Below are 21,298 nucleotides of genomic sequence, written 5' to 3' on the forward strand. Positions count from 1 at the left end.
CCCCCACCCCCATTATGAACCGCGTTGACCTCTTCCGCCCTGGCGGCCAGCAGAGGCTAGGCTCTTCAGTCCCAGGCTGGCAGGCAAGGGACTTGGGGGCCAGCAACAGCCTCGCGCCTACCAGGCCCTCAGTCCCGTGGCCCCTGGCCCTGCTCGGGCCACCCCAGCCAGGAGGAAGATCGCTGCGTCTGCAGAAAGCTGGCCAAGGCCGGCCGCAGCAGTCCCGGGTCTCGGCTTCCTGGCCTGGGGGAGCGGCACCTCGGAGTTCGAGTTCGGCCCATTCCCCTCGTTCCCTGGGGACCCTTAACCCCTTCCTGCGTGGGGAAACCAGGGGCCACTGCCTAGCCACTCAAAGCAAAGTAGGATGGGTGAGATGGGGTCCCACATTTTCCTGCTCGCTCAGGAAGCGGGGACCGGCAAGGCCTTGCTCTCGCAGGCTTTTTCTCCCTCCCACAACCCATCCACCTCGCGGGAAGCCCCCCGCCCCCTGCCGTGGCCGCGTTCGCGGAGCCTCCAGTCGCGGCTTCTGGCCTGGTGGTTTCCGGGGAGAGAGTCTGGCAGAGAAAGAGCCTCGGCAGCTTCCTCGGTGGGGCGGGGCCAGCGATGGCAGCGAGGGACGCTGGAGAGGGTGGGAAGGTCCCCTCCTTGCGGAACCTGCCCTACCGGGCAGGGATTATTAGGAAGGAACACCCCTGCCACATCAGGGCCAGCGCCAGGGTGTGTTGCGTCCTGGGGGGTGAGGGGCAAAAATCAGCAGGTGCCGGGTGGGCTTGGCTCGGGGGTTGGGGGTTAGCCCCACCCACGTCTCCGTGCAGCTCAAGCACCCGTGCAACCCTCCCCCCCACTATGCAGATCCCGGGTTTGCCCTCGCGGTGGGCAGCCAAGGCCCGAAAACTCTTGAGAGCGGGGGCGACGCCAGCACAGCCCCCCCGCAGGAATTCCCCTCTCCTTTGGAGAGCCTCTCGACTTCCGGGGAGCGGGGTCACTCCCCGGGTGCGGGCGCCTCTGCTCGTGAAACCAGTTCACTTTGCTTTTGCAAAAGTTTATCGCAGGATGCGATAGGTCCTCTCACCCCCGCCCCCCGCCCGACCTAAGGCGGAAGTAGGGTGCGGAGAGGGGGTCCAGCCGCCGCCCACACCCCCTCCCCCCTGTCTCTGACGTTCCCTCTTAGCTAATCTCAAACAGCGAAAGTGCACCTTCAACATCTCCATTTAATATTTACATTCAAGCAGGTAATAATTGGAAGCTTATAGTTTAGACATTTCTAGTAGCAGCAGTTTCTAGAGAGCTCGTTTAGCCTTTTAACAAACTTTTTTTTTTGTTTTGCACATAGAAACAACACATCCATGTGTACAGTATCAAAAAATATATACCAAGGTTACTGGTATTGCAGTTCCTGGAAGGGGAGGAAATGAAATCAACCGAAATACTGAATGAACGGGTAGAAAGGCCAACAGAAAATAGTTCGTCTGATATAGAATATAACATGATCTAGAGGAAACTCCATAAATCTAGGTTTTTATATTTCAATATATAAATACCTACAAATAAATATATATATATCAGCCCGAAGTGGGTGGTGGGCCTTTTGAGCTCAAACAATACATTTCAATATAACACCACGTACAAACGGGAGTAAAGTCTGCACTTGACAAGTTAGCACGGTTAAAATATAATACTATAACTCTTAGACCGCCGCGAGTGGCTGCCCTGTCAGTCCCGGAGGTCCACGAGAGGAGGGGGTGCGGCAGATGAGGGCGAGACCCGCAGGCACGGCGTGGAAGGTGCCAGTGTGGGCCGGGCGCTCCAGCCAAGACCCGGCAGAGGGACGCGGTTGCCGCGGCTTCGGCCGTTTTCGCGCTGGGGCCGGGCCGGGAGCTCCCGCAGTTGCAGAGAGAAGTCCGTCCCCAGGCCCCAGGTGTTAAGCCCCAGAGGGTGAAGCGCTTCCTCTTCCGACGCCCTTAGGCTACACCGTCACGTACTCCTTGAACGTGACGGTGAGGCAGTTCGCGGTGACGTCGGTGATAATTATATTCCCAAAGAAGGGCTTGAACTCGCTCAGTGGCTCCTCGGGTTCGTCCTGGGCCTCGGTCGGGGGCTTCTCGGCCGCTGTTGCCGGCACAGCAGCCACCGCCGCGGTCGCGGGCGCCTCAGGCTTCACCGGCAGGGCGCTGGGCGGCTCCCCGGCCTCGCTGCGCGTCTTGACGCAGCGCAAGTCTATGGGTTCGTCTAGGTCCGAGTCCAGCAGGATGACCTCCGGTTGCGGGAGGGGGGCGGCGGGGGGCACGTCCGCAGGGCGCTCCGCTGCGGGGCTGCCCCCCAGGCAGGTGGGGGTGCTGATGCTGCGCGCCGTCAGACGCTTCTTGCAGGGTTCTCGCTCGCTGTGGGTCTCGGAGAGGCAGCGTTTGCGCGCATGGGAGAGATTTAGGTCGACGGCGTGGTGATGGTGGTGGTGGTGGTGGTGGTGGTGGTGATGGTGGGAGGGCGGGTGTGTGCTGCGGGACGGGTCCCAGGCCAGCAGGTCGGGCTTGGTAGTGAGTTGCAGAGGCTGCTCGCTGAAGGCCTCCTTGGTCGGGGAGAGCTTGCGAGAGCCGGCATCTTGGGACTGCGGGTCCCCGGTCCCCGGCGCCTCCTCCTCCCTCCTCTTGGAGGGCGTTTCCGCCTTCTTCTCCTCCGCCCCCGCGGCCTTTTTGAAAGTCCTGTCTGCCGGGGGGTGACGCTCCTCAGCAGCCCGTTTCTTGTGGCTGGGGGAGCGCGCCTCGCCCTCGGCTGCCTCCCCGGACTTGATCTTCACCGCCTGCATGCCGTTCTCCATGTACTTGCTCATCACGATCACGATGCGGCCGTTCTTGTTCTTGTTTTTGACGATCTTCATCTTGCCCCCAATCCCATTGCCCGTCACTGCCTCCTTGGGGGCCGGCGTCATCCCGTTGGGGGGACCCTTCTCGGAGCCCTTGCCTGGAGCCCCGGCCGTACCGGCCAGGGGCTTCACGGCTCCCAGGTAGCCCTTGGCTCCCCCGCCGTGGGGCCACTTATCGGGCGGGTGGCTCTTGGAGCCTAGGTCCGGGCAGGTGGGGCTGGGCGCCTCCTTGTGGCCGCCCTGGTACTGCAGGTCATACATTTTGGGGTCCGGCTGGTAGGGGTGGTGCTTTTTGCTGTTGAGCTGGTAGTAGTATTTACCGCTCTTGCCTGGCGGTGGGGGCTTGCCCGCCCGCTCCTTGCTGTGCGGCTGGTACTGGTGGTGCTTCTTGCTGTTGAGCTCGTATTGGTGCCCCTGGCCCTTGCCCTGACCGCCCAGCTCCAGCTTGGAGCGGTTGTCAGCTGAGGAGTCCTGGAGTCCGGTCAGCACATTGGAACGACGGGCAAAGGTAGGTACCTGGGGGGGACGGGGTGGGAATGGAGGGGGACGTAAGAGGAGGGATAAGACCAGCCCCAGAGCAAGCCTCCAGCATCAGGAGTGTCCCAGCCCCTACCAGGTCGGGGAAGGGTGTGGGAAGTCAAGATGAAATGGAATTGGGTGCTTCAGAGGAACTCCCCCCGACTTCCAAGCCTGGAGGCACCTCAGGTGGCAACGTTAAGGGAATAAGTCGTGGTTGGCCCTGGGGCCCGGGAGTGTATTCACCTGCACCACCAGCGGTTTGGGCTTCGGCCCTCTCTTCCGGTATCCCATCAGCTGCTCCTGCCTTTCCCTGCGGAGAGGGAACAGAGGGCAGGGCTGTTAGCCTCAGTCACTTCCCCTCCTGCTCTGCCCCTACTGTGGTGAGCCGTGAAGCCAGCAAGAACCAGAGGGAACAAGGGCTCAGGGCAGAAGGTTGCCTCTACTGTCAGCTGGACGCCTCAGTCCGGTTCCAGAGTGCCACTTTACCGCAGCACCACCCTTATCTGCCCAAGGGGCCCTCTCCAAAGGGCCCCCCCCACCTCAGATGTCCATACCTGAAATGGGGCCCCCCACAGCCCTGAATCTTTGCCCGCAGCTTGACACTGGGCAGCTTGGCACTGGTGCCCACAGCCTTGGGCCCGTGGCCCTGCACAAAACGCAGTGCGCTCGGGGGTCCAGGGGATGAAAACCAAGTCCAAATGAGGTGAGCGTCAACCGGGTGCCTCCCCGTCAGAGGCACGGGATGCTAATGACCTCATTAAGATTCAGATAACGAGTGCCGCCAGCAGAAGGGAGGACTCGTTTTCTTAAAGGCCAGGCACTAAACAGGGGGAGGGGCTGCGCCCTTGTTTACACAGCGGCAAATGAGCCAATTAGGGGCTGGGGGCGGGGGCCGGACACCGGGGCGGGGGCCGGACACCGAGGCCAGGGCCTGGCCAGGTTCGCAGCCATCAGGTGAACCAGCTCTGGTACGGCTGGGGCGGAGCTGCCGGGCGGGGAGACGCACAGAAGCACCGCCTACTCGACAAGCCCGGGTTCCCAGCTTCCCTTGATTTCCAAATTATTAATAAAGCCCGTGGGCGGTGGCGCTGGTCAATACAGCTGTCTGGCTTTCGCTGGCAGCCTGGTGGAGGATGATCCGAGGTTGGGAGGGTGGTCCTAGCACTGCCCAACCCTCCATGGCAGAAGCGAGTGCCTCTCCAGCGTAGGCCAAAGTTGAAGCCCATTCCAGACCCTAGGCACCCCTCTACCCTTGGGCTAACCCAGAGGAATTCTGTCATGCCTGGGGCCCCGGCTGGGGCCTGATTCCAAAGTTGCATGGCATTGCAACAGCCTGCGTTTTAAATCTTCGGGGATCCATTATGCAACATGGCATCAGCCGCTGACATGGTTACAGGCTGGTGAACTCCCAGGTGGAACCCGGGCAGGATCCCTTCTCGGCGCCCTCCTGCGTCAGGAGAGCAACTTCCCTGATGGTCTCTCCTTCCAAGGGGCTAGAGTTTACAGTTTTAGAGGCAAACGCGCCACAGGAAATAATGCAAAATAAAAGGGAGAGGGGGGATGGAAGGCCGCGGTGTGGCCCAGCTCCGCGGGCTCCTGCTGCTCCGCCCCTCCTCGATCGCCCTTCCCCCTTCTGTCCTCCCGAAACAGAGAACCACGGCCACCGGTGGTGAATCCAGCTGCAGCAGCTGCAGCGTGACAAGCATCTGTGCGCGCGACGAACCCCTCGTCAGAAGCCACCCCTCCACCACTAGGCAGTGCCCACCCCACAACCGGTGGGCCAAGCTCCCCCTGCCCTGAGAATGGGGGCCAGACCCACCAAGTAGCCTAGTGGGAGGTGTGAAGGGCACGCAGCGCCAGACAGAATCTGGCCCCTGTCGACCCCAAGCTCCCTGGGGGGTGAGGGTGCCGGCTTATGGTCTTGTAAACTTTTCTCCAGTCCCCAACAGGTTAAGTTCAGTTCTGTGACGTCCAGAGGTTTCACAATGCCAGCTCCCTTGGAGCTGCCCCGAGAGCTGCCCGTGCCAAGCGGCCAGTGGCAGCAGGAAAGCAACACCTAGGCTCCGGGGGTGGGGCTCCAAGGTAGCCACGGGAGGGGGCCGGCAGGGAACCGAGGCGCAGCCCCAACTTCTCCGCGCAGCTGTAGGGCCACCCGCAAGCGCCCTTCCCGCAGTTCCCCCAAACACAAGCCTCTCCTTCTCCCGGCCTGCCCCGCCCCCACCCCAAGCTGCAGCAACCGCCAAGGACGTTGGTTAGAGGAGCCGAGGCCCCAGTCGTGCCTGTTCAGACCCGGGGGAGGGGACTCCTGCCAACCCCCCTCCCGGCCCTTTCCCTCTGTCCTGTTGCAGCGTTGGCCCACTCTCCCATTCCCATATACGGTCACGGCTGCCGGTGGCGGGTGCTTGGGGGACGCTCACCTGTTCTGGAAGGCGATCAGCAGCCGGGGATCCAGGATGTTCTCCTCGGGTTCCCACGTGTTATATCTTGCAAGGGAAAAGGGAGGGGGGACACGGCGTAAAAAAAAAAAACCGAGCCAGCTTTGTGGCCTCCAGGTGGGGAATGACATAAGGCCCTACTCTGTCTTCATGAACTGAAAGCTATTTAGCTGTGGACGTGGGGGCTGGAGAGTAAATTTCTGCAGGCCTGACACGGTCCCTGATACACCCTCCCCAAGTCAAAATAAACACACAAGGGCAGGAAGAAAGGGGAGGGGTAAGGAAAATGAAACTAGCAGTTTATTTTGCAGTTGTCAAGAATTTTAAGCATGTTACTGCGACATGTTCCAAAGCCACTTTGCTCACCAGGAATCCTGCGTGCAAAGCAGCCAAAATGCAAAGTCGCAGTCCCCTCCTCCTCTTCCCAGCCCCGAGTCTCCGCGAGGGCTTCAGCCATTCTCTATTTGACCCCTAATCCGATCACCGTCAGCCACGCGGCCCCCCCACACCCCCTCACGGCCCTGGAGCCCGCTGTCACGGGCAAGCAACCCCCAAATACTCAGCAACACAAAAATATGCCTCTGTGTGTGTGTGTGTGTGTGTGTGTGTGTGTGAGTGTGTGTGCGTGTGCCTGCGCGTCTGTCTCCATCCGGTGCCTTCGCATTTCAAATTAAAAAAAAAAAAATTCCCCACCAAAAGCGCCGCAGTGACAGTTCCCAACATTTTCTGCCTTTTTTCTTCCTCTCCCTGCACCACTAGGAGGGAAGAGGCACACAATTGCATTTTCGTCGCTTTTTAATTTTTTTTTTTTTTTTGGTTTTGCAATATGGAGCCGTTCGGTGGAGGGAAAGGGGAAAGGAGCCATTTTCTGCTGCACATCAGTCAGTGCCTGCGCCCTCCCTCCCTCCGCCGGCCTCCCCGGCTCGGCCCCGCGTCTCTCCAGCTCCTCCGGCTCCTTTTAGTGCATAAATTAGTGATGGCATTTCCCGGAGAGCGGAGTACAACACAGGGCGCCGGGCTCGGGCTCGGCGGCTCGGCTTCCCCAGTGCCTGCCACCGACTTCCCCACCCCCTCCTCCCTCCACCCCACCTCCACCCCGCCTCCCGTCCGCTCCCCCCACCACCCCACCAGCCCGGCTGGTCCGGAGCCCGGGAGCCCCGCGCCTCGGCACCAGGCTCCCCCGCCCCTCGGCCGCTACTTACTTGGGGGACCAGCCTCTCCATTTCACCAGATACTCCACTCTGCCCTGAGGGGGGGAAGAGACAGCACTCCATCAGCTTCCGCGGGATCCCCGGCCCCGGCCCGCAGCCTCCCCACCCCCCTCCCCGCCTCCCCGCGGGCTGCTCCGGCTGCCGCTCCCCCGCCGCCTCGCCGCCGCCCCCGCGCCGCCCTACCTTGCGGATCCGCTTCTTCTCGATGCTCTCCACCGCGAAGACGTGCTCGCCAACAGCTGGCAGCTCCATGGCCGAACCGGAGCGCGCCGGGGCGCGGGCGGCCGGCGCGGCTGCAGACGCTGCTGGCTCCCGCCGGCGCCCCGCTGCCGCCCCGGCCGAGGAGCCCCTGCCGCCCGCGCCGCCGCCGCCGCCGCCGCCGCCGCCGCCGCCGCTCGTCCTGCACAGCCCGGCCGCCCGCCGCTGCCCGCGCCCGCCCCGGCTCCCGGCTCGCGCTCGCTGAGACAACTGAGCCCGGGCCGCGGCTGCACAAGAACTCATGCAAATCCGGACGTCAGCGGGCGGGGCCTCGCTGGGCCCTGCTCGGCGTCAGGGGGCGGGACGCGGCCGGGATTGGCGCAGCCCGGCCTACCGGAGGCCCGGGGCCTGGGCGGCGGGCGGGGCGGGGGGGCGGGGGGGAGGAGGAAGGGCGCGGGAGGGGGCCAGGAGGAGGAGGGCGTCGGGGAGGTGCAGGGGGAGGGATCGTAGAGCCTGGGAGAGGGACGCTGGAGGGAGGGAACGGGACCGGGCCGGAGAGAGGTGTGTCGGCGGGGGGCCGAGGCGGGGGTGAAGAGCCTGGCGGGGCCGCGAGGGTCTGGCTGCGACCCCTCGCCTGCGGCCTAGCGCTTTGGCCTGCCCCCTTCGCCTCTCATTCTCAGCGTGCACTGCCCGGGGACCCCTGCCGGGGGCCACGGGAGCATCCACTGCAGTTTCCATTTGCACCGAATTGCGTCATGTGCAGACTCCCAGGGGGTCGCCGGCAGGGGGCGGAATCGGAGTCGGGGCAGCTCGAGGATTCCCCCCCCACCCCCGCCCCCGGGTCCCGCCGCCCCGCCTGGCCCCGCCCCACGAGGCTGAGGGCATTTAGGAAGGCGAGGAATGGAAGAGAAAGAATAGGGAGGAGAGAAAGGACTGGGTGCAAAGGATCGCCAGGGAGAAGAGCGCCGAGAGGAGAAAGGGGATAGAGGAGCAGCCAGCCTGGAGCCCTAGAGCTCAGGAACCCTACCAAAGTGTTCTCGATCCCTCCCCAATCCTGCTGGGCTCCTAATTTACCCTCAGTACTGTCTTTGGCGGGGCGAGGGTGGGAGGTCCACTTTCCAGCAGCAACCCTCCACCCTCACCCCGCGGCCAACACGGCGTGAGGCAGGGAGGACAAAGAGGGGACGAAGAGGATGTCCAGGTCTATTTGGGGGCCCGAGAGGACTTGGTGGGGTCCCGGGAGGGGCTTCGAAAAGAGAAGGCAGGGAAGGCCAAGAAAGGGTTGAAACTGAACAGGACACAGCGGGGCCGCACGAAAGGGAGGAGAATGGAATGGCCGAAGAGCCAAGCGCTGGTTACGAATTCGCGCTCCCTGGTCCCCGGCCGGCAGCCGCGGCCGAGCCGAGGCCCTCCCGACCCGGCCGGAGTAGCCAACGAGTGTGAAGTTTAGCACCTCCGGCGGCGAGACGGCGCGTTCCGGCGTGCAGCTTCGGCGTCCGGCTGGGGGAGCTGCTGCGCCCCACGCGGCCTCCCGAGGGCGCCGCCCGCGGGGCCGCAAGCTCTGTGGGGTCGGAGTGAGAAGGGGGGTACCTTAGGAGGGGGCAGAGCGACCCGAGTGACAGGGGCAGGGGTGCGCGCACACGGGGGTGTGTCCGGGCCCCAGGCTCCGGGCCCTTGAAGGACCGGCAGCAGGAAGCTTGCGCAATCTCTTGGCTGAGCGTCCGTGGAAGAAAGGAAAGGAGCAAAAGCCGAGCGAGAGTGGAACGAGCGAGGGGGGCGGGCAAAGAGCCATCCGGGTCTCCGCTCCCGCCCTGACACAAGTCCCGGAATGCTGGGTGGGGACTGCGCCGGGGCTCGAGCGGGCGGGGGGAGGGGCGAGGTGCGGAAGCGAACCCCCCAAAGCCTGCTTTGGGCTCCTTTTCTCCCAGGAATCCAGAAGAAGCCTGGAAATGGTCTGGTGTTTCAGGACGCACACATAGACTCCACCATTTCACCACCACCTCGCAGCTCCCGTGGCTGGGCGGCTTCTGCTGTCTTGGCGACCGCTGCCCAAGCCTGGAGGGGTGGGGGGTGGGGCGCGGGGATCCCTTTCTGGCTGCCCCAGAGAGGGGCTCGGTCTGCAGCGACTGCCCTCTTACAAGCTTGAGGCACAAACACAAGATTTCCCCGAGAAGGTGTTGGCGGGCGCGCCTGCCTGGGTGGGGGCGAAGCCTTCCGGTAGTCCTGGGGAAAGGGGGCTCTCCGGGTTTATAGAAGCTGGGAGGGGGACGTAGGAAAAGGTTTTTCTCCTCCTGTTGTGTTTTGAGCTTTTTCCTGACCCTCGTGTCCAGGACGCGGAGCTCTCGTGTGGGACAACTTGACCGTAGAAGGGGAAGGGTCCCTGAAGTTGGAGGAGGAAGCGCTGTCATCGCGACAGTCACTCTTCCGAACTGAGCCTACCAAACTGCCACGCCGTCGGCAATGTCAGTCTGTCGGGAGATCTGGAGCGACCTCGTCCAGGACAGTCCCTTCGTCCAGGGAGGGTCTGAGCTTCCCGACACTCCGCCCGCCCCCTCGCTAGAAAACCCCCCGAAAATTTTTTCCAATGGGTGTTTCCGAGGCGTCCCGGGCAGGGGGGCGCCGAGGGAGGGCGAGCGGCCGCTACAGCCTCCGCGCCGCCAGGGGCGTCGGACTCCGCGGGCAACGGCTCAGCTCGCTCTGCCCGCGCCCCTCCGGGGCCCCCGCTCGGGATCTCGGGGGCCACGCGATGGCACCCGGTGCCCCGACGGCGAATTTGCGCAGGAGCCGAGCTGGCTCTGCTGCCGAGCTAGGGAGGATGGGTGGCTCCCACCGGCCAACACGGCGGGTCTTTTCTGGAGCTGCCGGTGTGACCATGCGAGTAGCCGCAGTCTCCCCAACACTTCGGGAGGGGACGCCCAGAAGCTCCTCGGAAGCCCCGGGAGTCCCCGGCCGCCCCCGCTCCCGGCTTGGAAAGTGACCGAAATACACAAGCCGAACCGGGGAACTCGCGTGGTTGTTTCTTTCGTCCTGGCGGTGGGTGGGCCAACGTGGAGAGAGGCCGACTCCCCGAGCCGGAGCCTTGTCTCGCAGACCGGCCCTAGACCACCGCTTATCTACAGGCGGGTGTGGGGCGAAGCTCAGGTCCTCCGGGCTGTGAATAGGCTGCAGGGAGAAGGAAGGGACAGAAACTGAGGGGTGGGGAACGGTGACCCTCGAAGCTCCCCCGCTGTGCCCTGCAAGCCTCTCCTGGAAAATCTCCCGTGGGGCCTCCCCTACCATCCCACCCGGTCTTGGCCCCTCCGAGGGAGTCGCAGACAAGTGGAGCTCTAAATACGGGATTCCCAGAGCCTTCAGCTGGGGCCCCTGCCTCCGACCCGGGATATCCCGAGCCCACGGGGAATCCCGGAGAAGGGTCGTCGGCCTACGCTTTTGATGCTGCCCCCTTCCAGCCGGAGGCAGATCGCACACCTTGGTTCCCCTGAAGGGCAGAAGTCTTCTGGGTGCCACCTCGGGCTGGGGCCCCTAGGGGCCCTCAAGGGCCCCAAGAGAGGAGCGGTGCTTTCTTGAGGAGCTCAGGCTCCCGCCCGAGGGCAGAGGTCCGGAAGAGCAGACCCTGGAGCAGCCTGGAAAATTTTAACGGCCTTGGACCCGAGGGTGGTCACTGACAATTCGGATCCCCAAGGGGCCTGACCCATGTCAACTCAGGGAAACAAACGACTTCTTAAAGAAACTCTCTGAATGGATGCTCTCTGCCAGGAGATGCCACTACCCGCCCACGGAGCCCAGGTCTGGGCTCTGCCCGGAAGGGGCCGCCTGTGACTTCCCCAGCTAGTCCCCCACTAAGAAAGCCCTCTAGTTAGTGTGACTTTTTAGGCCTCCCGACGTGGATTTTGAGTAGCTGAGGGAGAATTTACTAGCAACGTCTACAAAATCTGCCCAGGCATTGACTAGAGTTCATTTCTCTCTTATGTTCTTAGTAGGGGAACTTGTCTTTGACTTCAGCTCTGGCATATGTAATTTTGCATTTTAGCGCTGGCTTTGGGGGAGCTGGCCTGGTGGGACTGTGTATGTGTGTGGGGGGGTGTTGTTATTGACGGCGGTGAGGAGACCAGGGAGGCTGTGTGGGAGCCGGAAGGCTGCCCCGTGCACCTTCTCCGAGGGATGATGATTTTGTCCCTAAGGGCGCCCCTCCGCCCTCTGAGGCCCCACACCCATGTTTCTGCTCATTGTCGCACGGCCCGCCAAGGCTCGGCTTTCATTTTGGTGGTGAAGCCCCTGACGCCCCCGCGTCCGTCTGCAGAAAGCCGCTTGGAGCTGGAGCTGGGGTTCCAGGTGGGAAGGCCAGGCAGGGTGATCGGTCGGGGAACGGATCTGACGCGCTGCAAGGTCGTGGCCCCTTGGGGCAAGCCTTGGGGCCACATTGACCGCCGTAGGGCCGCGCCTCCGCATTGCGGTACGCCGGGGTCGCCGGCGGCGAAGCGGGACGCGTCGTTTTCTACGACGCCGGCTGGTCCACCCCCTCCCAACGTCAGGGCAGCTTCCCAGGTTCGCTAGGAGAAGCCCACTCAGCCACGGTCCCAAGCTCGGTCGCAGGGCTCCCGCCCGCCTGGAGATAGGCGCCCCCAGGATCCATATTTCAAATATGATCTTTGGTGTCGCTTCCACCGCCTGCCGCCGCCGCCGCGCACACACAACGGCCTCTGCGCACTGTGTGTTCTTCATTTGGGGTTCGTTTGCCCAAGGACTCCCCGCAGGTGTCCTGTGCCTACGAGGTTCTCCCCACTTACACTCGCCCCTGCGTTTTGCTCTCGGGTGCTTCCGTTGCGCCCCCCAAACCCTGCGGGGCCCACACACAAGGCAGATTTCTTTCTTTCCTTTTTCCAACCAAGAGCTGCTGCAGCAAACCCCGGAATAAAATTAAAATCTCCAGGCGCACCCCGAAGTAGTAGTCAGCCGAAGCATAACTGCTACCCCACCCTCCCCCCAGCCCAGTGCGCGCCCCCGTCCCTGCCTCGCGGCGCGCTGAGGGTTAAGCGCGCGCAGGAGTGGGTAGTTGGCGACGGAGGAGGAGCGGGGGTGGGGTGCCGAGCGCCGCGGCCGGGGAAGCTGGGCTCGCTCTCCTCCCCCTCATCGTCCCAGCCAACCCAGGAGTGGCGAGGCCGGAGCGATCGGAAGGAGCCGGTCGGTCTCCGCCTTCGCGGCTGGCCTGGAGCCGGGTCCGGCCGCGGCCCGCAACCGCCAGGACGCTGCTCCGAGGCCGCGTCCTGCGTAGCCGGGGTGGGGGATGGGGCGGTGGTTCCGGAGCCGCGGCGGCGCGTCGCCAGCCAGCCGATCGATCCCCAGGGGCCGGAGCGCCGCAAGCTCCGCTGGACACCTGGGGCGGGGGTGTCCCTGCAGGATCAAAGGGAGAACGGAGGGGGTGCTCAGGGATCCGGTGACCGTGGGATGGCGGCCGGGAGGGCCCAGCCAGAGCACGGTTCTGCCTGTGCAGCGGGGGCCAAGGACTGGGGGCGGGTGGTAACGCCTCGGGCACCGCCCCCCCCTCGAAATCCTGTATTGTCGGTATCGGGGCCGGCTTTGGCTACTTCCGGAGCTGAATCTGGCTGCCCTGAAACTTGGTCTCCACGTCCGCGTTCCCACCCCACCCCCACTCCCGACTACAAGGTCGTCGGACGTGGTCACCTAGTCCATTTCCTCCTCGCCCCGCCCTCCTGAATCCTGGTAGAAAACGGTAGGTGTCTCTGCGACCCCACCTCCAGAAAGAACCCCCAGGTTTGTCCAAGAAGTCCTCCTGTCCAGCTTCTTCCGGAGGATCGCTTCCTGTGATTGTCCCCGAGGACCCCCAAAGAGTCCCCTTCGGTTCCGGGGGACCCCGGCAGCGGCCTCACCTGCCTGCTCCAGGTGCCTGGGCGGGGCCGGGGCAGGGGCACCGAGGAGCCTGCACTTGCTACGCCCTCCCCTAGGGGGCGGGCTCCCCTTGGGCTGGCTGGCAGCTGGGGCCTGCCGGAGCTGGCAGCCCTCCGCCCCGTTCCCGCCGCCCCCATAGCCCCACCTCCCCCGGAATGGGATGGAGATGTACACGTGGGGCGAAGTGCGGGTCTCACTGATGTAGGGGGTGAGCAGAGGAGTCCTGCGCCCCCTGCTTCTGGCACAGCCCCACCCCTTCCCCTCACTCCTTCTGGGCTGCGAGGCTGCTGCCTGCCCAACCAGAAACAACCGGCCCCAGAATGACTTTAAGCTTTAGAAACACCCCCTGCACATTCAGGACTAAACACTACTCAGTGGTCAAGGCCATTGTTTCCCAAACCGACCCCTTGCTCAGTGCCCTTTCACTCACAGAGAGAAGTCGACAGGAGGAGAATATATACTTTTTTTTTTTTTTTTTTTTTTCCGATTTGAGGTTTTTAAAGGAATCTCAGGTCAAGAGCATCACAAAGCCCCTGATCTGCTATCAAAGGGCCAATAAGAAGTAAACTGATATTACAGTGCAGATTTCCCTAGAGAGCCAGCTGGCTTCATGTAGGACCTGGGGTGGGGGCGGTGAGGGGATAGAGTAGAAACCCCACCAGGAACTCTCTTCCTTAAACTGAGGTTCAGTAAAAAATAAAAAAAAATGTTGTCTTGGCTGACAAATGCCACCTCTTAAAAGTGCCCTGACACTTCCCTGTAAGGGATACTCCCCTTGGTTGCTGACTGGGAAAGAGAATAAAACCTCAAGAGATGTTCTGGGAAGGGGGAAGGGACCTCAAGTCCTCTCCTCCGATGGAGACAATAGCCTTGAGAAAGGCAGGAGCTGAATTGAAATGTGTCAAGATTATTTCTATTCACTGAAGTCCCAAATAAAGTTCTGTATTTCATTTTTTCTGGGCTTAAACTGATGGAGAAGGTAATGGCACCCCACTCCAGTACTCTTGCTTGGAAAATCCCACGGACGGAGGAGCCTGTTAGGCTGCAATCCATGAGGTCGCTAAGAGTCGGACACGACTGAGCAACTTCACTTTCACTTTTCACTTTCATGCATTGGAGAAGGAAATGGCAACCCACTCCAGTGTTCTTGCCTGGAGAATCCCAGGGATGGGGGAGCCTGGTGGGCTGCCGTCTATGTGGTCGCACAGAGTCGGACACGACTGAAGTGACTTAGCATAGCATAGCAGAGCAGACTGATGGAAGAAGGAACATGGGGAGGGTGGCTATATGAATATGGGGTTAATGAAGGGCATGAGTGGGTCCACACAAGCCAGCCAGCTGTGTGCTTCTGGGTAGGGTCACTTCTCTATAAGGCTGGGAAGGCTCAGTGCCAGGGCCCACAATACTTTTAGGGATCCACAAAAGTATTCTAATTTCTTTTTGTTGTTTTAAAATTGTAGTTAGTCAGTCATTCATGTCTGACACTTTGCAACCCCATGGACTATAGTCTGCCAGGTTCCTCTGTCCATGGGATTCTCCAGGCCAGAATACTGGAACGAGTAGCCATTCCCTTCTGCAGGGGATCTTCCCGACCCAGAGATCAAATCCAGGTCTCCTGCACTGGAGACAGATTCTTTGCCATCTTAGCCACTAGGGAAGCCCTAAAATTGTGGTAAAATATACCACATATATTTATGTACATGTGTAAAAACATAAAATTTAACATTTTAACCATTTTAAGTGTTTTGTGGCATTAAGTATATTCACATTGTTGTGCAGCCATCATCCCCATCCATCTCCAGAATTGTTCTTCTTTGCAAACTGGAACTCTAACCATTAACCAACAACTCCTCCTTCTGTTCCTCCCAGTCCCTGACAACCACTGTTTTACTTTCTGTCTTTGTGAATTTGACTGCTTTGTTCTTTATGTAAATGGAATCATCCAGTGTTTGTCCTTTTGTGTCTGGCTTACTTCATTTAACATAATGTCTTTGATATTCATCCATGTTGTTAGTATGTGTCAGAATTTCCTTCCTTTTTAAGGCTGAATTATATTCCACTCTATGTATATCTGCTGCTGCTGCTGCTAAGTCTCTTCAGTCGTGTCCAACTCTCTGCGACCCCATAGACGGCAGCCCACCAGGCTCCCCCATCCCTGGGATTCTCCAGGCAAGAACACTGGAGTGGGTTGCCATTTCCTTCTCCAGTGCATGAAAGTGAAAAGTCAAAGTGAAGTAGCTCAGTCGTGTCCGACTCTATGCAACCCCATGGACTGTAGCTCACCAGGCTCCTCCATCCGTGGGATTTTCCAGGCAAGAGTACTGGAGTGGGGTGCCATTGCCTTCTCTGCTATGTATATATAATTTCTTTTAAAATCAGAAAGAAAAAAGCTTAAGTTCAAGAAAATGTTTTAATGTAGAATATTAATATGTTCATCTTTATACCAATGCAGTATAAACTATAATTTTTAATACTTTTTTTTTTTTAATGGAGAAAGGAGTCCAAAAAGGCAAAAGCGCCCAGGGCTCTTAGAATGTGGTCCTGCTTCTGGGAGAACTTTCAAGAATGGCATTTCTGGGGAGATTTGGTGAATGGGAACTACCAGCTGTCTCTGTGGATGGGTTCAATTGCCTCAGTTGTTGGCTTTGGGTTGATGGCACTGGGGAGTTCAGAACATTGATCTTCACATGTGGCCTTCTATCTCTAGGCACTTCTATCTTCTTGGGCCACTTCTCCTCGGTTTGGAGTTCAGGTTTCTGTCTGACTCTCCTGAAAAAAATCAAACAAACAAACATGTAAAAGTAACAGGGAACACCAGGAAATAAAAACACAAGGGCTGCCTTTTTTTCCTTCTTTGATTTAAAGGGTTCAGTTCTGCAGGGCTCAGAACCAGCTCTGGCTCTATGGATTCCTCCCGGATGTCCATCTGGCCTGTGTCAGCAAGTTGATTGCCTGTGATTTGACAGTAATGATTATAATGGGGTGATTTTGTATTCTTTGACGGATTCAGATAGAAGGGTTCAGAAATGGACCTGTGCCTCCCACCCCCACCTCCTTGCTTGACACTGATGTTTTCTTTGATTCCAAAGAAATAGCAGAGTCTCATGAAAGAATATCCATATAGAGAAAGGGTCCTTTTCTTTTTAAACTTATTAGGGATTATAGGTTTCTTTTTTGGCCTGGAGATCAAAACAAATGCCATGGAAGCCAAGAAATACTGCACAGGACCAGAGAAATGCTGCCGCAGAAACCTCGGTGGGAGAGAGGTCTTTCTCAGAATTTTGAAAACCAACTACAGCTATTCTGTGCATGGAGTAGCTGGGGATTGCTTTCTCCCACACATTCTGCTGATACAACTGCTTCATCTCCCTCTCAGTTACCCACCACTGGCAGTGATGCTTTCCTGTTTACAGGCAAGTTTACAGCTTGCCTTCTGCCTTCTTTCTCTAGTAGGCCCTGACTGACAGACAGACAGATGGACCCAGATGCAATGCTGTGGGTGTTGAAGCTATTGAACCAAGGGTAATTTGTCCCCTGGTCACTTCCCACTTGTTTCTCAGCCTGACTCCTTTCTGACTGGCATTTGCACATCGTTCAGGAATGACAAAGAAGCTCTGTGCTCCTCCGTGGGACCTGTGTGTAACCTGGAGGACAGGTCCCAGCGCTGGGGCAGCTCTGGCTTTCAGAAGGGCCAGGCCAGTGTCTGCAAAGTCTGCAGAGCTGGCACTTGCTGTTTCTCAGACGCATTGATTATGCTGTTTTCACAGCGCTCATTAGAGGTCTGGTTTTTCATGCTGCACACCAGCGGTTTCCCCCTAAACTCAGACCCTCCAACCCCACAGAGGAGTGCCCGTTCCTGCCACTTCAGGGTTCCTAAGTCCACCTTCTAGAGAATAGAAGGGTTAAGGTAGAGTGTTTGCCTCTATCACCCCAACCCCAGGGAGCCAAGGCTTCTTTGTCAATCTCCTGGGATGGAATAGAAGACGTAAAGGAGGAGGTCCCCATGCAGAGTGGAACTGAGGCTTCTGGCTGGACACAAGGAGTGCCCCCAACATCTGCTCATGTCATAACCCAGTGCTCGGCCTGACCCCTTCCCCCTGGGTCCCGCACCAGCTGGGAGGAGAGGGAGGTGTGCCTTTAAGACCAAAGACAGGCAGTGAGGGAGAGGTGCTTCTGGAAGAGCAGGCTTTAGGTTGCCAAGGTGAATCTGTCAATAGAGTATTGAACAGGCTTATCCAGTGGACAGAATTTTTTCTGTCAAAACAGCCAGCCTCTGGCTCTCCTCGCATGGCCTGGAGCACTGCAGACAGGATCCCAGCTGGACAGGAGTCTCCTGGGACAGAAGGCCCACCAGCATGTCCTTCTCCTGGGGACACATTAGTCAGGAAACCTGGGTTTCTCTTCTCCCACATGGGTGACCTGGAATGGCACAAAGCAAGTCAATGCACTAGACCTGCTGTCCTTCACCAGGCATGTCCAGTGGGTTGCTTGTCCAGTTTTCAAAACAAAAATTCAGGGCCCCTCATTTAAAAATTATCAACAGGGGCTTCCCTGGTGGTCCAGTGGCTAAGACTCAGTGCTTCCAATGCAGGCGGACTGGGTTCAATCCCTGGCCAGGAAACTAGATCCCACATGCCACAACTAAAGATCTGCATGCTGCAAATGAAAAAAGATCCCACATGCCTCAATTAAGACCTGGCAACTAAGAGCCCACATGCTGCAACTAAAACCTGGCACAGCCAAATTTTTAAAAAATTAACTAAGTTTATAATGACATAGATTATATTACAAAGGTAATACATGCTTAAAACTCATTTCTTCCTAATGATTTCACTCCATTTGATGCTTACCATGTTCTTGGGGGTGATTCACTTCTATTGTATCTGATGGTGGCAATGTTGGATAACGGTGGCTCTTGTGCCTCTTGTCCCAGTTCCCTGTTCAGTGACTTTCTGCCAGCAGCTTGAAATCAGCTGTGGTGGGAGTATTTACACCACAGAAATTGGCAAACTCTGCAAATCACATCTTGCATTACTGTTTCACTGGTTGTCTAGACTTAAGAAAGTGATGGAAAAAAATGTTAATGATACAGGTTAAATTTAAAAGCATGTCCTGTCTGTAGCCATTACATTGTGAATGCCACAAAAAAATGAAGGAATATTCTTTTGATATTAAAAAACTCTTATCTGATTCAATGAAGAAGCCACTCACATCATTATGAACCAGTGAGGTTTGACTTCTTTGTTGTTTCCCTTTCACTTTACTGGTTGGCTTCAATATCAACTAACATTCTTGTCAGAACTACACTCATTCATCAGTGGCAAGCATATGTTGGCCACTGATCCAAGAGTTTGGGGAAAAAAAATCAAGGAAAGCATTCTGTGAATCAATTGGTTATAGAGTTTACTGTAAAGAATATTTGTAAATTCTATGATACACATTCTTTATATGAGTAAAATCACATGTACTCCACCCTGACCCCCACCCCCTGAGGTGACAGTCCTAAACATTTATGAGCAGCTCACACTGTGGCCAGCCCAGAGGAGGCATTTAGATTAATGTAAGTAAGTGAAATATGTTTAGTGAAATGGGGTTGAGGACACTGATTCAACTGTTTATAGCCCTAAAGAAGGCCAGGACACTGGAAGAGAACCCCAGGCCTGGGACAGGTGACAGTAAGAACTGGGATCCTAGGACACCATGGCAGGACCCAGAGCGGGTGAGGGACACAGGGACACCTGGCATATTCATGGGATCTTTTTTTTTTTTCTTAGAATGCACTTTTGTAATGTGTTGTTTATTTATTTAGCTGCGTTAGGTCTTCATTTTGGCATGTGGGATGATGTCATGAGGGATCTTTCATTGTGGTGCACCAGCTCCCTAGTTGTGGCACTTGGGCTCCAGAGCTCATAGGCTCAGTAATTGTGGAGTGCATGGGCTTAGTTGCTCCACAGCATGTGGGATCTTAGTTTCGGGATCGAACCAGCGTCCCCTGCATTGCAAAGCAGATTCGTAATCACTGGACCACTGGCAAGTCCTATATTGATAGGATCTTAACGAAGGAAGGCCTGTGGATGGTGAACCAAGTCCTTTCAGTAAAGCATCCTTGTGGCTTCTCCTCCCCAAACAAGATGCTCCCTCTTGTAGGTGGCACAGAATCCTAGACCCCCCTAAGTCATTGTCCTAAAGGTAGATGGGCTGGGCCCCCATACAAAGGCCCCATTATCCTCAGGATTGCCCCATGCTGTTCTCTCTGTCCTCCAAGCCTGTTAGGGGACCTTGTGTCCTAGAATTATTGTGTCCATATTTCCTGGCCTCTGTATCTGCTAAACCCAAGGAGGGGCTGGTCCAACTCCAACCCTGGCCCTCCTCTTCCTGGTGGGAAAGAATTATCCTTTTATTTTGTTTTGTTCTATAAGTGTGTTTGCATAAAGTATGCTTCAGATTGCAGGGGGTGGGTGGTCAGAGAAGGCCTCACTGAGCAAGTCACAGGTGAATTAAGACTTATATGTTGAGAAGGAGACAACTATGTAAAGATGGGGGGGGGGTGCATGTTGGGTGCATGTTGCTCCAGAGAGCTGGGGCAGCATGTACAAAGGCCCTGAGACAAGCACAGACCGGGAGTGTCTGAGGACCAGAAGGAAGGCAGGACACAGGGACAGTGTGAGCTGGGGGACTGGGCTTCGAGAGCACATGAGAGAAGGATGAAGGCTGTTTGCCCTAGTGGCTGTGATGAGGAGCTTGGACTTGATTCTGATTGGGTAGAAGTCCTTTGGCGGTTTTAAGCAGGGAAGTGAGGGGAACCAGGTCAGGCCTAGATACGGAGCAAGTTCCCAAGCCTTGAGAAGGGGTCGCGTGCCTAGCTTTCCTGGATGACCTGTTCTCTACCAGGTCATCTTTTAAGCAGCATCACAGAATTACCATCTCTTCCCCTGTTAGCAGCATGGATTTGAAGACTTAAACACTAAAAATAAGAGGGTAGGGCTAAAGGCACAGACTCCAGGAACCAGGCTGCATAGGTCTGCGTGGAGGTGGGGCATTTACTCCCTCCCCTCTTTGACCTTGAGCAACTGATTCATCATCCTGCGCCTGTTTCCTCATCCTGAAAAGGAGGCTAATGATAAAACAGTTGGTAGTCTTGGAGGTTAACTGGATCAATAGGCAAAGCTTTGCACAGTGCCTGCCAGGCGGAAGGCACAACGCATGTTAGCTATTATTGTTATTTTTATTGTTTTCATGATTGCTGTCAAGACAGAGAGGCACCCAGGCAACCAAGCCCAGGTCAGAACCCTAGCTCAGGACAAGGATGCCTGGGGTCATGGAAGCTGGTTACGCTGACTGGTGGGTAGGTGAGCTTGAAGCTACACACTTCACTACAAGTGAGGTGTGGAAGCAGGTGTTATGAGCTCCAGAAGCCTCACATTCAGGGCCCATGGAGCCCCTGGAACTCCTGGGTCCTCAAGACATAGGGCTCCTCCATTCCTGCTGGCTTCAATGGACGACCGTGGATTACGGGGAGCAGGCCTTTATTTTCAGTTTGAATTGAATGCTTTACTAGGTCTATGTGGCCCTAGGAAGTCCTCTGTGCAGGGAAATGAGCTGTCTTGGCCCAGGGGGCAGGGGCAGAGCTGAGATGGGTCTTGGTAGAGGTGTGAAGGGGATCGGCGTTCTCTGAGAATTGGCGTCAGGGTTCTGGCATCTGTGTTGTCAATTTTGGGTCTTTGGGTCACTGCGTGTGAAGAGGGTCTTTGAACACCAAGCCCAGTGCCTGCCTTGGACACTTAGGGGTGGCGTGGGTGGCTCACCTGGGAGGGGCTGGGCTAATGCATACCCCGCCCTGGCTGGAAGAGCAAAGGAGGGGGCTAGGAGGCCATGAAAAGGGGACTAGGGTGCCACCCAGCTCCAGGGGAGCCACTTCCTGGCTTGTGTGTGGGACCAGGGACCCACTGGGTTACGTGCGTACGATGGCAGCATGTCAGGACTGTCAGGCAGCTCATTTTGAGGGGTGACGCCCTGTCCCTCACTTACAGACAAGGAAGGTTCTAACTGGTTATGCAGTGGCAGCAGGGCTGGGCCCCTGCCTACGGTGGCCCCACCCAACCATCTCCACACTTCCAGCCAGAAGTTGTGCTCCACAGGCCGTTTTCATTCCCTAGTCATGACCAGGC

General features: G+C 57.8%; 1 protein-coding gene across 2 annotated transcripts; it reads right to left on the reverse strand.

Annotated features, from left to right (window-relative positions):
* Nucleotides 1-1,194: 1,194 nt before the first annotated feature.
* CBX4 (chromobox 4) lies at nucleotides 1,195-7,351 on the reverse strand. Of its 2 annotated transcripts, XM_055575296.1 has the most exons (5): nucleotides 7,209-7,351; nucleotides 7,017-7,060; nucleotides 5,797-5,862; nucleotides 3,623-3,689; nucleotides 1,195-3,376 (listed from the first exon to the last, which is right to left on the reverse strand). In XM_055575296.1, exons 1-5 carry the CDS (start codon nucleotides 7,275-7,277, stop codon nucleotides 1,967-1,969), a joined length of 1,656 nt encoding a protein of 551 aa, XP_055431271.1. In that variant the 5' UTR covers nucleotides 7,278-7,351; the 3' UTR covers nucleotides 1,195-1,966. The 2 variants fall into 2 exon arrangements, with proteins under 2 accessions (XP_055431271.1, XP_055431273.1); XM_055575298.1 differs by lacking the exons at nucleotides 5,797-5,862; nucleotides 7,017-7,060; nucleotides 7,209-7,351 and adding an exon at nucleotides 3,934-4,227.
* Nucleotides 7,352-21,298: the final 13,947 nt, after the last annotated feature.

Source organism: Bubalus kerabau, chromosome 4, assembly GCF_029407905.1.
Source record: "Bubalus kerabau isolate K-KA32 ecotype Philippines breed swamp buffalo chromosome 4, PCC_UOA_SB_1v2, whole genome shotgun sequence".
NCBI classification, from domain to species: domain Eukaryota; kingdom Metazoa; phylum Chordata; class Mammalia; order Artiodactyla; family Bovidae; genus Bubalus; species Bubalus kerabau.